Here is a 16,255-nt window from a genome sequence, read left to right on the forward strand (position 1 = left end):
GAAGCTAATCAATTTTTGATGCAGTTAGTTGTATTCTGTTGTCTGCTTGCAAAACCTGAAACCTTCACCCAGATCCAGCCTTTAAAGATACTTACAGGGTAAATTCAAACCGACAGCAAGTTACGTGCTAAGCCTCGGTTGCACATCATAGCTCCCTGCCATTGCCTAATGGTAAAATTGTGATATGTCAGCACTATCCGTGTTACTAACTCATGGTCTCATCTCGATCCCATTAAAATCCTTGTCAGATGTAAGCAGGGCCTGTCAATTTCTGTATTGAAGTCGGATCCCTTAGCAAATAAATAGCAACCACGGGACAAAGATGCTTCCTTTTCCATTGATGCTGTAACACCTTTACCCTATACGTTTTATATTGCTTCCACTGACATGCTATGAATGCCAGAAAGAAAAGCTCAGATCAAACCCAGTTAATTAGAAGGATTCACACAGATGGTTTGCCTGGTACTTTACAGAGGTGGCTAATTAAAGCAATGTTAGTCAGCACTATTAAAATGCCAGATAAAGCTTTAGGAACAATGCTGATTAGAAAACGAGGTTTACAAATAGGGCTTTGAGCAATGCAGGACGTTTGCAGTTAATTAATCCAGTTCTAACATATCTTAACTGAGGCACAGAGTAATACGTGCTGGTATCAACATTAATGTCAAGATTTTTCCAAGTTCAAACGTGGCAGTCATTAAAGCAATATGAAGTGACTGTAATTTCACATTCTATAGGAGAATATGAGGGAGTTTGAGCTCCTCTAATTAGCCATGATTTAAAGAGCACTGGAAAAGAAACCAAGGCAAGTCCTAGTTGTAGAAAGTCACTCACATGCTGCCTCCTCTCTCCAGCAGTTAGGTGTAGGTATGCAATAGAAACAAAGCTTCCTTGCAGTTTCTGACGGATGCTGCATTTGGAGGGGATCAGCTGCACTCTTCAATGTGCTGTCTCCAATATGACTGTCTGTATTTTTTCACAGTAAGGGTCATGTGATCTTGATCTGAAAACTTCTTCCAAACTTGTTTCATGCAACCAAATAGCCCCATTCACTGAATGTGCTAGCAGATAATCCCATACACAGGTTTGTGCAGCATCAGGCACCTAAAATATGGTCTTATTCCCTGTAACTGAAACTGACTTTTCTTATAATTATTACATCAAAATAGCAACAAAATTGCATCCCATATTCCACAGACAGGCAGACGTACATGTGTTTTGGACTGTCTATTATGACTCAGTTGTTATAGGCCTAAGTTCTATGATCAACCTTGAAAGAAATACAGATGAACAAAACTACTTACTGCAACCACCTGCTACTGTTGGCCAAGCAATGCTATCGGTAGATCCATTTAAAAGAAAAGCTTTTCTTTACGAGCATCTGCATCACCGTTGGGAAAGGCACAGTCCCTTGATGTCTTATTCTTGTTACTGGAAGATCTTCCTGGAACAAATAGTTTCATTCCCAGCTAAAGTGAATAATTGCACTGTGTCCCCCTGGTCCCCTGCTGATCTCAGATGGCCAGCCTGCCTCATTTTCAGGTACATTTCTAAGGGTCCCTGTTTCCTACTCCTTCTATGTCATACATGCAAGGGTCTCAGAGAGAGAATTACAGTTATTATGGAGTCCATCTATATTCTCTGTAGACCCTAATATTAAGCAAACAATGCAGCAGCAAGCCTTGAGCTGCTAGCCCACGCTGGTCCGGAGTAAGCCATCCTATTGCCACCTGTCTTCTTCCTCCTTGAATAATGTAGTGGTCTAAAGCACCTTCTTCCTAATCTGGTTAGGAGATTTCTTATGATCATTTAATCTGACAGTGTTGGAAGGCAAGGCAGAAGTCAGAATCAGAGTGAGCACTGGCTATATAAGAAAATTGTTTTTTTCCCTCTGCTGCTCACCTTCCTTTCTAGTTAGAAAGGCAGCAATGGTTGTCTCACTCAGCCTTGTGTTTCTGCAGTCACATGCCAGGGCTGATCTGCTGCTACCCTGTAATCCTATAGGAACCCTACAATAGTTCAACAGTCTCATGGATATGAAGGTAAATTTAATTATATAAATAAAAGTTTCCCCATTCCCCTTCCCTTATTTGAAAGCTATAATTTAAAGGCATTTGGAGATTTCCTAGAGATCTGAGCAACGTGGCATATACAAGGTAAAACCGCAGTAAAATTTGCTCTCTTCATCCAATATGCTGAAGAGTCACAATGAGTCATTCAAGCCTGAGCCTTTGCAAGCAACAGACCACAAGCCAAACACTGTCTTCGGACAGGCATCCTACCTGGGCACCGCAATGCCCTGCAGAGGCTGCATGAAAAGGCCCTCATATCCAGACAAGAACCATCTGCATTCTCCTTTCATTTCTCCTTTCATTTTCTTTCCAGTTCTACTGCTCTTCCAGTTGCCTGAGGTGCAGGGGCATAACTAAGGGTTTGGTAATCCCTTTTTCTGCTTTCCGGGAGGTCACCCTTGGAAAGGTCAAGAACTGATGGTGACATAACTCGGGGGAGGTGGCACAGTGCTGAAAAGTGCCTCTTTATTTGTGCTTTCTGATATTTGGGCCTGATGCGACAGTAGCTGAACTTGTCACTTGAATCTTTTGCTGATGACTTTCCAAGGATGTGCCTCAGTTGGAACATACAAGCTGCTATTCCAGAATGTGCATTACTAGCAAACCACATAGAAAGTGCAGAGTGCACTTCAAAGGAGGAAGTGCAAATACCACGTCTGTCTCCTGAAAAGAAATGAAATACCAAGCATGGGACCCTAAATGGCTGCTAAAAGGCTAATTCCTGCCATTCTCTGGCAGAAGGTTCTTTGCTGACCCACTAGATTTTCAAATACTGTAGTATTTGAAACATACCATATGTGTATGTTCCACAGTCAGATTTGATATTTACAGTTCAAAAGATCATTAAGATTTGATGAAGCCAACATAACAAAATATATGCTTTTATGGAAAACTCTAAATGTCACTGTTTAATGCCAGTGCATATCACCAGAAAACTGCTCTTTCACTTGAGCTACCAGCTGAGAACAACCATGTTCTGTGGTGTCATAGTTTCATAAAAAAAATCTCCCTGGGTTTATCTGATTGATAATGAAGGGGCCTACAGCAAAATCTGAATTTTTGGGTCAGGTTTCTTTCACATGAAAGCCCAAACCCACTGCATGAAATTTCAACTGCATTCCTAAAAATCTGCAGTGATTCTGGCTCCAGAGAACAAACACTCCACTGTCACTCCCTTAGAGCTCTTGTTCAAAATGCCTCTTCCCATGCTGAGATACTAAACTCACGTAAACATAAATGCATTAGTGCCAGATTTGCTGCCCAATAGGTATTAAGTGACTTAGACTTCATAGGTAAAGTATAATCCCTTTGCACAGTTTGTGTTCAAGAGTTAAACAGTCTAGGGAATATTCTACCATAAGACGTGGATAACTTTAAGTCTAAGAAGAAAGTTTGAGTGATGTGGTGCAGAACTCCATATGATCTTGAGCTGAAACAGGAGGTTTCAGGGTTGAACTGGCACTGCCAGCTTGTACACTTCATTGTATAAACTCAGTTGTGCAAACAAAACACACTGATTTGCACATCTGACATTGTAACACATATAAGAGAAACATCAGCATTTGGGTGCCTTTCGAAGTCTGCCTTTGAAAAGTTTTGCCCATTCTGAATACAACAACAGCAACAAGGTGCAAGGGCCGCTGGGAACAAACATGCATGTAGTGCCATTATTCTCGGGCTTGTCTGCTCTTGACAGAGTTCCGTCATCGGTGTCACTCCTCTCGTAGGCCAGAAGGGCTGTGCGTGTGCATGGCATGGAAGCAGCATTATGGACGTCCCTTGGTACTCTCTGCTAACCTGCAACTAAGATTTCTGTCTGCTACAACACTACAAATCAGTAATAAAATAATGCCAGTCCTAAGAAGGGGGAAACCATCCTAGAAAGGTGCTAATGCCTTCTATATTAAAGCATGAAAAAGCCATGCAAATGTAACAAACAGGCACATAACTGAACCTACCCATCCTAACAGCAAGTGCTATAGCAGACAGGGCAAGAGAAAAAGCAGCAGCATGAGGGATGGCCATCAGTGCTGGCATTGATGATCAAATCAAAATCCAAACATTAACCGGGACAGTCAGCTCGAAGTGTGAATTACAAAAGTTCAGCAAAATAGTAGCATGAGAACATCACAAATATTTTGCAGCATGACAAAGCTTGTCCTTAATAAAGAGAACTGGGGGAGAAAGGAAGCTTTTCCATCCCTATATTTGTGATATTGCTTGTTGTCGAGAACATTTGCATGAAGTGTTCCTTTCCCATTGCTTCCAGAGGACTCCCTTTTCTCAGTAAGCAGCAAAATAACTGGGAAATCCTGTGAATACAATGGCACCACCTACCATCACGGAGAAATGTTTGTGGCAGAGGGGCTTTTCCAAAACAGGCAAGCAAACCAGTGTGCCCAGTGCAGCTGCTCAGTAAGTACCGTAATTTGTCAGAGCCTTGCTCTGTCTATGCTTCATTTTGCCTTTCTAGCAGACGCGACACTGAAATGTATGCAACATATAGCACACAGCAGAGGCTGGGAATTGAGAGTTTATGCTGAAACAAAAGCACTCTGAGCCAGTCTGTGGCACATGGGGAATGCCAGGCTACCTCTTACTCAAACACAGTGGACAAAGCTTACCCTGTCAAGCGTCTGCTGTAAGTAAGCTTACAGTAGGCAGGCAGCAGGTAAAATATTGCTACTTGGCATATAAAAATATTTCACCTCAAACTGACTGGAAAATAGAGCACTAAGTCAGGGACTGAACCTGGATTCGTTTGGACTGAGCTGCTAAGAGCCTCACAACTGGGACTGGGCAGTTCTGTAGCCTGACCCTGGGCCACAGAGCTGTTCTAGGTGTTAACCAAGTCAGATCCAGCATATTTGAGCAGTCCCTGTCTGAAGTACAACATCCCTCTCAATCCAACCAGCTCTTTAGTATCATGACCTTCTCTGATCAAATTATCATCGTATTCAACATTAATTACAAATTGAACAGGCGCCAACTACTGAACAAACTTTGTGACTGCAGGTTTGAGTCACTGCTCAGTTCTTCCTCCACCTCAGGGGTAAGACACAACAAAAGGAGAGCAGTAGGAAGAATTTATACCAGGTGGCTTTAGTAGCAAGGTCAGATAGATTTTAAGCCTACAATCACTGCAGTTCTTTCCCTCCCCACACTTGCTTCTTTTCCCCATTTTTTAAAAGAAAGGAACCTTCTTCTATGTGACAATAAATTTATGAAATGCTATTCAGACTCTTCATTGGTCTCATATTCTGCTTTTGGCTACTACAGTGGCATTTATGTAAACACCCATACTAGATTTAAATATGTCCATAAAAATGTATATATGTACCATATGAATTGATGCCTCCTTCTAAATGCTCCTTGCTTTACCGGCAGGAAGGAAATGTGTACTGTGGGCTGAAGACTTGTCCCAAATTAACTTGCTCTTTCCCAGTTTCTGTTCCGGAATCCTGCTGTCCAGTCTGCAGAGGTAAGTGTTAGTCCACCCACAGACGGACACGAGTCGGAAAGCACTCCTTCCCTTGTCAGAGCCCTGTCTGTGCACCAGCACTGTTGTTCAGGACATCGCAAGTTTCCCATTTACTCACAACCCAAGGCATGTTGGGAAACGAAACCTCACATTCCGGCAGGGTAGCATTGCTAGCTTTGTTTTCCTAAACTGAAACAGGGAGAGAATGCACTGATGATAAAGCTGCATGCTCATAATGAGGTAAATCAAGGCTTCAAATGATGAATTGAAATAGCTGCCATTACTTTGGGTAGAAAAGCTTTGAAATAAAAGTTGAGCTTCTACCTGACAAGTTACCAGACCTGCTCAAGTTATAAAAGACACAAGAATTTCAATTCAGAGGGTAAGACCAATTACTCCAGTTTAAATTAGATGTCGATCTATATTCAGCTAACATCGGTATTTTACTAGCAATTGCATTTTGGAACATGCACACAGAGAACTTGATTATGAGGAAGCATACCGCCAGCCTTCCCAGCCTTCCCAAATGTCTAAACCTAAACGTCTGTCTAAAAGCCTACCTAAATATCTGTAAATGTTTTTTATCTCACTATTGGCATTTGAATCAGCACTTTTAGGGTATCTAAGCACCTCTGGCCAGCTCTCAGAGATGCAGGTAGGCACCTAAGGGTGCCTGAAGTTTCCAGAAGGGCCACTCTATTGTTAGCAGCGATGCCAGGCTGCTTTGAAAACCTCTCCTGCTTGCATCTCTGTCCTTCTGAAATTCTGTTTGTTTGTACTCGGGACTATTGCATGGTGAAAATAAGGAGCGTTGCATTGTCAGTTGTATAGTTTTGCCTGTGGTTGTTGAGAAACACAGGCTAACATAGTCCCATAGTCCACACAGTCTGAAGCACAGACACTACAGTAGGCCTTGAAGGAGCAAGTTCTCAAACAGAAGCTGTGTAGTCATGTCAGTGCGGCAAGCTGTCTAAGCTAGTTAACCTACAAAGTTGCAGTGGTAATTAGCTTAAGTGTGGCACCATGCAGGAACTGACATAATCTCCCGGCAGGGCGATGCTGTGAGCTGCATAAATACATCCTCTCAGTCAGAGCAAGGGTGAGGATTTCTGTGCAGTACTACTTTGCCTGAAAATTATTGCTCATTCTCTGCTGCTTTGCTGCGTTACTGTGAGGCACCTTTACAAATCCTGAAACATTTTGCTGGATAAACTGCTTATGAAGCTTTCTGACCTCAAGCAGGCAAGGTCATGGTCCTAATTTCCCAGGGTGAAATCTAGTGATATATTGGTTTACATTTATTACATTGACAGTTCAATTAAAGCAAATCCTTGCTATTCATATGATTCTTCATGTCTGTTCCCCGATAATTATTGGATCTGGATTTGAAACCAACCTCTTCCAGCTACAAAAATCAAACTGCCTTTCAAAGTACAAAGTATAAGACCTAGGTATGCTCCTGCCTTATGCTGCAGAATCTGTCACTGCAGCCCGAGAGTCACTAGTAAGGCAAAAGCTCTTCAGAATTTCCATATAAGAGGTGAGATTAAATTGGATTATGCAGTAAAGGAGATTCAGCGTCTCCATTTATGCAGAGTTTTTTGTGTATTCCACTGTCTATAATTCTTATTAAAATGTTAAAATTGTCATTTATCTCATAATTAACCTTGTCCTTTGCAGTATGGGCTAAACTGTTTTATCTCTCCCCTGTGACTCTTAAAAATGCAAACCTAAACATAACATTTGCATCAAGATCTCTGCACAGCTCATGAGGAGGAAACCAAATCAATTTCTGTTCCCTGCCTGGCCAAAAATACTAACATAGTATATTCAAATTTGCTGATTTTCCTGTTCATTGCTCTACTATTGACTAAAGAAGGCTTCAAGCACTGTGGTTCAGATGCTGATTTATGTCAGGATTCAACTTCCTCTTAAGTTAAAGTTCTCAAAATGCATCGAGGATAACATGATAACACGTAGTATGCCAGAAGGTAGTGGATCCATGGTGGATCTGGCCGAGTGAAATCCAGCTAAGCCCAGAACTGGAGACACACCTGCATCAGCACTGTGGCTCTCCCAAGGCGGTATCACACACTTCTCCTGCTGCAGCAGCTGTCCTGAGGCAAGGACCCAGGCCTGTGCCTGGCCCTGCTGTGGGCCATCCATGTAAAGCAGCAGGCTCATGCGGTGGTGGTACTGCACTGTGCTCCAGTCTAATTGCTTGGCACATCCAGAGCTAGGCTTGGAGCCACTAGCAAAACAATTTTATCTGGACCTATATCTGAATTCCAAGGCTGGGATAAATTCCAAGGTCAGCTCCACACTAAATGATTTCTCCTGTTCTTGTACAAGTTTTCCAAGAATCAGATATCAGTTCAAGTTCCACGGCTCGTCCTACCAAGGAACACCTCTAACTATGTCTTTAACAACTTCTTAAAGCCACATTCTCTCCCTAGCCTGAACTGATGTTTCCCTGCTGCAAATTTCACTGTGGCTCACGCTCAGTTATGTATGTATTTATGAAGCTTGTCCTTACCCAGAAAACAGCTGGATGCTACTCCTGAATAGAAACTGAGACTTTCTTCTTCTTTCCAACTTTCCTTTCCATGAATCACGTTTGGCTGTGAGGAGCCAGAGCCTGGCTTCACGAGCCCCTCACACTGATTCGCAAAAGCATTTGTTACTTCTGCCTTACATGTACAAATTGCAAGTGCTCTAGCAAAACCCTTTCTGTTCTAAAAGACAAGTCAGAACACCCTTGCTTTGTTACGAGGGTCATTGGTGTTATGAGCCTTATTTTGTATTACTTTTATTGGCCTAATTCAAAAATAACAGTGCTGAACATCTCACACTCTGCCATAACTTACTGCAGTGTTATTCACTGGCTTCCATGTGAATTAACAAATTTTATTAAGTGAAGCATAAATAAGAAGAAAAAAAAAAAGCAACCAAAAAGACATAGGGGTAGAAAATTTGCAGGACAAAGTATGGCGTACATTTTCCTGATATATATAATACAATGTTAAAATGTTAATTAATGACTACACTTCAGAGGGGACTACAAAAATGTAATTCAGGCTTCAATTCTCAGGTAAGTTACTATCAACTGAGCAACAGTAGCTGTGCTTATGCACACAGCAGATGGAAGGTCACACGATTTAGCCTTTCTGAGAGCTAAGCTATGTCTCCTTGTCTTGAGTATCCACACGGGTGGGTACTGGAAATCATGCAGCCCATAGCATCTTGCTAAGCCACATAAATCTGGTCGTAAATCTTCATCCTGAGCTTGCTAGATATTTGGGAAGTCATCTTCCTTTTGCTCTCTACAGAATCTAGTGACAAGAAGGTCAGACTACAGACTGACACTTCTACACACTAATGCAACCTCCACCTCAAATGTAGCTGTAAAGCTGGGTGAGACTTTTCTGCTAGGTACGTCCCTGAGCATTGCACAATTACTCCCCTAACTGATACTACTCTGCTTCATGTCCAGGAGATGGGGAGTTATCCTGGGAACATGCCGATGGAGACATCTTCCGGCAGCCAGCCAACAGGGAAGCTGTAAGTGTGACCTACAATTTAAAGACACGTTTTCCTGCTGTACATGCCAATGTATCAAGGAAAAATGAGAAAAGGATATTAGCAGGTCTGGCAATGTATAGGAATATCTACTGCAGCAAACTCCTTAATTTAAAACTCAACCTGAATGCATGACTAACTCTGAATTACGAACTCCCATGAGCTCCTGGGGGCTCTGGATTTGGTCTTCATTGTATATGCTCTACAAGAATAAAATTCCAAAGTGTTTTGTTTGCTATGCAAGCAACACTTTAAAATCATAATTACAAATTCTTAATTTCCCCGTTGACATACATACGTATGTATATTTACGTTAGGGGCTTCACTGCCTCTGGGATTAAGAGTAACCACTAACAACTTACTCCTCAAGAGAGGCTTTTTATAACAGCATTTGGAGAGAACATTAAGAGCATTTAAGCATTAGGCACACTACCCAAATACATGAACCAACAGGTCTTTGGATTAGTGAGGAGAATCATGCCTCATAAAATAACTGCTGTAACACACACTATTCCTTCATGCCCATGGTATTTTGGAAAATAATTCTCTGAAAACAACCACTGTTTTTGCTCTAGAAAACGTACTGCACAGACTACTTCCCTCTGCAAATCCAATGAGATTTCCCTGCCTGCGAGACAGATTCCAGCAAGGTTCAGCTCAGTCTGTGTGAAGTCGGCCAGCCTTGGCCCTGCAGGAGAGTTCAGAGCAGCTGCAAGCAAACAAGGAGCTGGATGGTCATTGTGCACGTGTGCTCTGAAGACTAGACAGGCTTACCTATGCTTACCTAATCTTGAAGCAGACAAAAGTAACGAATATGTCTAGCCCTGAACTCCATCTCTAATAAACAGAGTGAAATAGGCTCTTCTGCAATGTGATTCATCTCCTCATGATGTAGAGATCCACAACAGGTCAGATGAATCATGTTCTAAAAGTGCTTCCCTGTCCACTAACTAGATCAGGGACTTCAGATGACCAACTTAGATACAGACACCTAGACTGAATGTAGAGCGTGGTGAGATGAGTTCCAGTTGTATATGTGTAGGTGACTTCATTGCCATGTTAACTAGCTGCAAAACCTGTATGGCCTTTATTTGTACGGTGCCACTCAGTATTTTGAGGCCTGTTTGATGGTGGTAGTGGCAACAACTACTGCCTGCATTAAGCTTCTGGTATGGCTTCTTTCACCACACTCATTGGCGCAAGACATTTACTTTCCTGCCCCTTTGTGTCTCCCAACAGAGACACTCGTACCACCGCTCCCACTACGACCTGTCGCCCAGCTCCGCCAGGCAGGTGGTCAATGTTCCACGATTTCCCAGTGCCAGGAGTAACCGCGGCGTCCTGCCAGATCCCCAGCAAGCATCCGGAACAATTGTACAAATTGTCATCAACAACAAGCACAAGCACGGACGAGGTAAAGATGAGTACTTCTTATGGTATTACCCTAGGTCAGGCACCTACCTACAGCTCAAAAAGAATCCTCCAAATATACAGCATAATCTTGGAAATTCGCACTGGTATCAAGAGACTCAGTGCAAATCAGAAAGGCAAAAGCAACAAACTATTAAGGATACGGAATCAGCTCTTGACTGAGGTCAGTTGTGCCTGCACATACTACAGTGCATTTCACTCTGCACAGGCACCACACTGTTGTGCTGCTCTCTGAATCACTTTGTGGGATCGTGCTACATAGCTCTGAGAACGCGTGCTGCTGTGACCAGCCAAGCGAGCACTTAGAGCCAGAAAGGACACTATGATGCCCTTAAATTTGCTAGGTGGTTCACACAGTGACTTGTCCAGTAGGGAATAGACAGTCGTTATTTTCCTTACACTCTCCTATCTTGTAATTTTACTAGCTGTAAAAAGCACGTGTTTTAACTATCCCACAAATCTCAGACCATAAACCTTTGCCATAGTATCACGGAATTTTCTGCCTCCAAGGCTTAGCAAATTATTCTCAAGAAAGAAAATATCATGACTCCCCCCACCGTTAGGTAGTTGTCTGAGATGCAGGGGGCACTTCTCCCCCGTGTCTAACAGCAGAGGCAAAGTAAGCAATTAGCCTAGACTGGATGCCTGAGCTGTAACCAGGCAAAGTCAACCAGAGTAATGAGTAACTTAGTGCCTTCTGATAATATGAGACATACCACATTATGGGGACAGCAGGACTGCCCATCTGCCAGACTTTGTACAAACATGACGGATTCCTGCTGCATTACAGAACAGACAAAAATAGAGGGAAAATACCAATTCTCCCGTTTGTGGGACAGCAGGTGCTGTACAGTACAAAGGGTAGGATGCTCATTTCCTACGGAGGGCGTACCTCAGTCACTAGAGGTCTGCAGGGACAGGCCTAAGAAGCCATAAAAGAAATAGCTGGAAAAGTACATGTTCAGAAAAGCAGCTATCCACAAATACCAGTCAGTAGGTACTCAGAAACTACCCACAAAGAGTTAAAAGCCCTTGTATTAAGGCCAACTAATCTTTTAAGGTATTAACTAACAGAAGGAATGTTGGCCATAGGATCTTTATTATCCACCTGAACAACCATGAAAAAACATTCAGATCATGCCAGTGTTTTATGCTGAATCTAGGAGCAGGAATCTCCACACAGTGCAATATCTTTGACATGTAATTCACACATGAAGACATCATCAAAGAGATTTCTAACTGATTTGCTTCAGCAAATAAAAAGCGTACAGATGAGTAGCATATTTCTGGATGCAGTAGAATAACTGCCACAACTTCAGACATTCGCTGCCTAGAGAGTGTCTGAGTGACCCCCACGATGGAAACCGGAATGCTGACCATGTATTTTCTTTTGTTCTTATGCAATTAACAAGTATTTTATTAATTAATGCTTGAGACACATTTCAACAAGCTAAAAAATAAACACATAGCAATTATCCTGAAATGAAAATAATGTACAATAGCATGGGTACAGGTTTATAATTCTGAACATGAAAAGTACTAAAACCAGGGCACCTGGGAACTAGAAGTTATGTGCCGTATTTGGGCTTCTACTGGAGGCTTCATCTGCTACCTCAGAGTACTCATTTAACTGTTCCGTGCTAAATAAATTCTTGAAACAGAGAGAATGTATATACACTCTATCAAATAGTATCTCTTCCCCTGTCAGGAAATATTATGTCCATAAAGGATCTGGAGAACTCTTGCTGGGGAAGCAATCTGTATACGCATAGATATAACTAATAATACAGTATTTAAGCATGTAAGGAGCCTGCTGAGTACTTACCAGTTTTATTTCATTTATAATTTTTTCTCTCATGGTCTCAGTATACAGACAATACATTATTTGCTTTTATGTGAGAATAAAAACTGTTTTCCACCTCTAAAATAAAACCATGTCTTAAGAAAGAGTTAAAAAGTAGCAAATTATAAACCAAATGATAGCATAACCCCATGAAAGACAATACATTACAAAGAACACTCACCATAAATCTCAGTAACTCAGTAAAGTATAAGCCAGTTGGTCACATCTGTTACCAGTTAGATGTAAATTTCAGATTACAGATAAAAATTAAATTGCTTTTGAAAGTTACAGGCAAAAGAGGAACATATTTTACAAATAAAAGCATTAATAAAAATGATGGCATATTAGAAGAATTGGAAATATTTACAACATAGCCCAGCTTCACTTTAGTTGCTTTTAGAAATCTGGCAGTGCCCTTTCTTTCACCTTGTTAGGATTAGTTTGCATTTTTCTTTGTGTTTATAAAATATTTAAAAAGAAAGAAGTAAGGTTTATAGGACAAATGCAGACATGGTGTAAAGTGATATAATTCCCATTAACTGCAGGGTGACCCAAACTGGCTTCCACCAGGTATGGATTTTTCCACTCTCCTTCTGCAAGCTGTACTTCTCTGTCTCCCAGAGGCACTGATGAAAAAATATTCTGAGATGCTTAGATGCTATTAGAATGAAATTTCAGTCCCATGTGCATCCTTTCAAGTTAATGTTTCCTTGTGATTCCCAAACCCAAATGTCCCTATATACCTATAGACATACACATCTCCACAAAGGACTTCAAACTTCATTTTGCAACATTCCCTTGCTCTTGCTCTGTTTTCCATAGCAGGAAGTCCCACATGGAAGTGAAATAAGGTCCAGGTGGCGCTAATCCACCTTGTTGATATCATGGCTCTCCCTGCAAAAGCCATATTCAGCTAATGCTAAGAGAAGTTGTGCAGATGACTCAGTAGCAAATGTCATGATTTTGCCAGCTGCAGATTCAATTCTAGAAGCCAGAGCCAATTTAGCAGGCTGTGTCCTGTGTGTGGACTAAGAGCAGGAGGGGGAAGAATGAATTAGTTTTTTAAGCTGCTTAATGATGCACAAGTGAAATGCGTGCAGTGGAGAGGAGCTAGTCAAATACTTGACTCAGCCACCTTCAATGTCCTCCTCAAAATAGTGATGGATACTGGCATCAGCAGACTTGGAACCAAGGCAAATCTGCTCAGAAATGAGTGATCACAGGCTCAGACCCATTTGAAGTGGCAAAACTCTGATTGAAGTTAACAAGCAGTGAAGTAAGCCAGAGACACTAACAAATGATAGAGGGAGACACTGCTTTAAACAAACGTGCATGAATTAAATGAACATTTGTGGAGGAGTAGCCAGTGAACATACCTTTTCCAGTTGTACTTCTTCCTTTTCTCTTCTTTTGTAGTTTGTGTTTCAAATGGCAAAACATACTCCCATGGTGAATCTTGGCACCCTAATCTCCGGGCCTTTGGAATCGTGGAGTGTGTGTTGTGCACCTGCAACATCACCAAACAAGAATGTAAGAAAATTCATTGTCCAGAACAATATCCCTGCAAATACCCTCAGAAAGTAGAAGGAAAATGCTGTAAAGTCTGTCCAGGTAAAACAAAGAGTTGATTACAGACCACCTTTTTTCTGTGCACGTTAGGGGGCTTGGCTCAAGCCTTCTGGTCACAAGATCTGATGAAAACTGCAATAGCAGTACCCACTGTTCTAATCTGTGTGCAGATATCACAGTGGGACAGGCAGAGCTGCCTGGCCAGCCCTCCTTTTAGCTGCTGTTCCTCAAATGGGGGGGGCTTGCTGCGTGGGGCACATACATTCTGATCAGTCACTGCCTTTTTCTCTACTGTTAGTATGACTTCCTGACACTCATTTCCAAAGAGAAAATTACAGAAGCGTACACAGACAGTTCATTACTGTCAAAAGACTCTCCCATCCTTCCCCCACTGCAGTATTCTCAGAACATTCGAACCATTTTCTAGCTTGTGAAATGTGCATGGACCTAATATCATTTCTCCTTTTCAAAATGTACCAGAAGGATTCAAAACTTCTGACTACAAAATGATTGGTGTCAATTATATAATTTAATCCTTAAAATAAATACTAATGTATCATAAATTTAGCATTAAGTTTCTGTGCTGCACTAATGATTAAACTTACGTTGACATGCCTACAACTAGTGAAAAATCTGTTAACAGGATGAATCTGCTGGTGGTCTGCCAAATGATCAGGCGTGTTGCATATGACAAAAAGAGTAAAGGAGCGTCCAATTCCCTTCTGTGCCTTTGAACTTCTTTTCTAATCTGTATGGCCCATTTCTGTGCTTAGTTGGTGATGCATTGGGTGGAAGTGCTCTAAGGAAATGAGTTGTTCAGTTGCATATGGAAATCCTTCATAGAACACACACTGCACTTTTTCTCTTGCTAGCCCTGGTAGCTGGGAAAAAGCTCAATGCAGTGGCAGTAGGTTGGAAGGAGATGTGTATTTGGGCTGTTTTGGGTACTTGTGGATCTGAGATCCACAGCTTTTAACTCATCTGAGATGAGAACAGTCAGCAAAACTGGCTAAGAGGCTTCAATGGAAAATGTAAGAGCAAATTGAAAGTTACCATCTTTTGGAGATTCTGTGCACCAATTGTTAAGAAAGCTGAATGTCTTCTGATCTGTCCTCTGAGTTGCATCGTCTCTCTCGCATTCTTGTCCAACTTCCAGTTGCCATCAGAATAATGACAATTTCCACTTATATGCCCTATGACTTTCCCAGATGGTCATGAGATAATGTGTGCTGTGTCTAGCCAGCCTTGCACTGATCTGCTGGCTGGCCACATCCCTGTGTGCTGACCAGCCAGCTGGCTGCTGCTGAGCAAAATGTATAGGTTCTCCTTGCCCTTTTCCTCAACAAAACAATAATTTGGGTCTCTTCATTCTCTCTAACCACTGATTTTCACTATTATTTAATTCTCTCTGAGACTCCTACTGTTATTGAAAAATGGACAACAAGTTCGAAGATCATGAGGAGTCTCACAGACCTGTACAGCATATTTTGTTACAAAACTGGATTATAAATACAAATACTGTCTTGCCACCACAGACAGGCAATCAGAACCTAGCAGAACAGAACATTATTAAATGTCTAGGGCTTAGCTGGAGATGGATTTGAAAGACCATACAAGTGAACATATGAGCTGGACCCAGTAATCCTTGTGGGTCTCTTCCAACTTGGGATATTCTATGGTTCTATGAAAATTCTAATTTTAAACTAAACCTGCTTGGCTGTTGGTGCCAAGTAAGTTCTGGAAGACTTGATTACAGCTGTAGAATGTGTTTTGGGCTTTTTTTAAACAGAAGAAGTGCCAAGTCAAAGCTTTGACAACAAAGATTACTTCTGTGGGAAAGAGACATTTCCCGTCTATGAATCCGTTTTCACAGAGGAAGGAGAAACCATCAGAAAAATTGCAGTAGAGACTGAAAAGCCACCCCAAATAGAAATACATGTGTGGACAATTAGAAAAGGTGAGTTGAGTGGGTTCTTTCTTTAAAAAGTGTATCATCTTCCATTAAAATCCCAGAGCGATATACAATCCAAGCATCTTGTGACTGCTGTTCTTCTAGCTATTTAAGATATCACTACTATGGCCATGTCAAACACACGTTTTGCTGAACAAACACCATTAATAACACCCGAAACTCTACTTCTACAAACTCCTGGACACAAAACCAAATCAGCTGTCAGTAATACCCCTGGTAATTTATTGCAGAGGAGTGGACAGTAGGGTTTGAAGCAAGTGTTTGGAGGTTCTTATTTGGATGGACCCAAAAGCTTGTCACGGAAATCA

At 41.6% G+C, this 16,255-nt stretch overlaps 2 protein-coding genes across 4 annotated transcripts in view; one reads left to right on the forward strand and one right to left on the reverse strand.

Annotated features, from left to right (window-relative positions):
* Window positions 1–13,895, reverse strand: part of PAK3 (p21 (RAC1) activated kinase 3) — a 180,343-nt gene extending 166,448 nt beyond the window's left edge. Inside the window, exon 1 of the mRNA XM_080554448.1 lies at window positions 13,783–13,895. The gene's annotated coding sequence lies outside the window, so the exon portion shown is untranslated. The remainder of the gene's footprint in view (window positions 1–13,782) is intronic.
* CHRDL1 (chordin like 1) overlaps window positions 1–16,255 on the forward strand; it is a 61,499-nt gene that overhangs the window by 22,556 nt on the left and 22,688 nt on the right. For all 3 annotated transcript variants that reach the window (XM_080554453.1, XM_080554451.1, XM_080554452.1), the window contains exons 5-10: window positions 4,342–4,487; window positions 5,460–5,553; window positions 9,047–9,114; window positions 10,372–10,546; window positions 13,823–14,017; window positions 15,765–15,932. In XM_080554453.1, coding sequence (XP_080410579.1) covers window positions 4,342–4,487; window positions 5,460–5,553; window positions 9,047–9,114; window positions 10,372–10,546; window positions 13,823–14,017; window positions 15,765–15,932 — 846 coding nt within the window. The remainder of the gene's footprint in view (window positions 1–4,341; window positions 4,488–5,459; window positions 5,554–9,046; window positions 9,115–10,371; window positions 10,547–13,822; window positions 14,018–15,764; window positions 15,933–16,255) is intronic.

Source organism: Anser brachyrhynchus (assembly GCF_964034855.1).
Source record: "Anser brachyrhynchus genome assembly, chromosome: 13".
NCBI classification, from domain to species: domain Eukaryota; kingdom Metazoa; phylum Chordata; class Aves; order Anseriformes; family Anatidae; genus Anser; species Anser brachyrhynchus.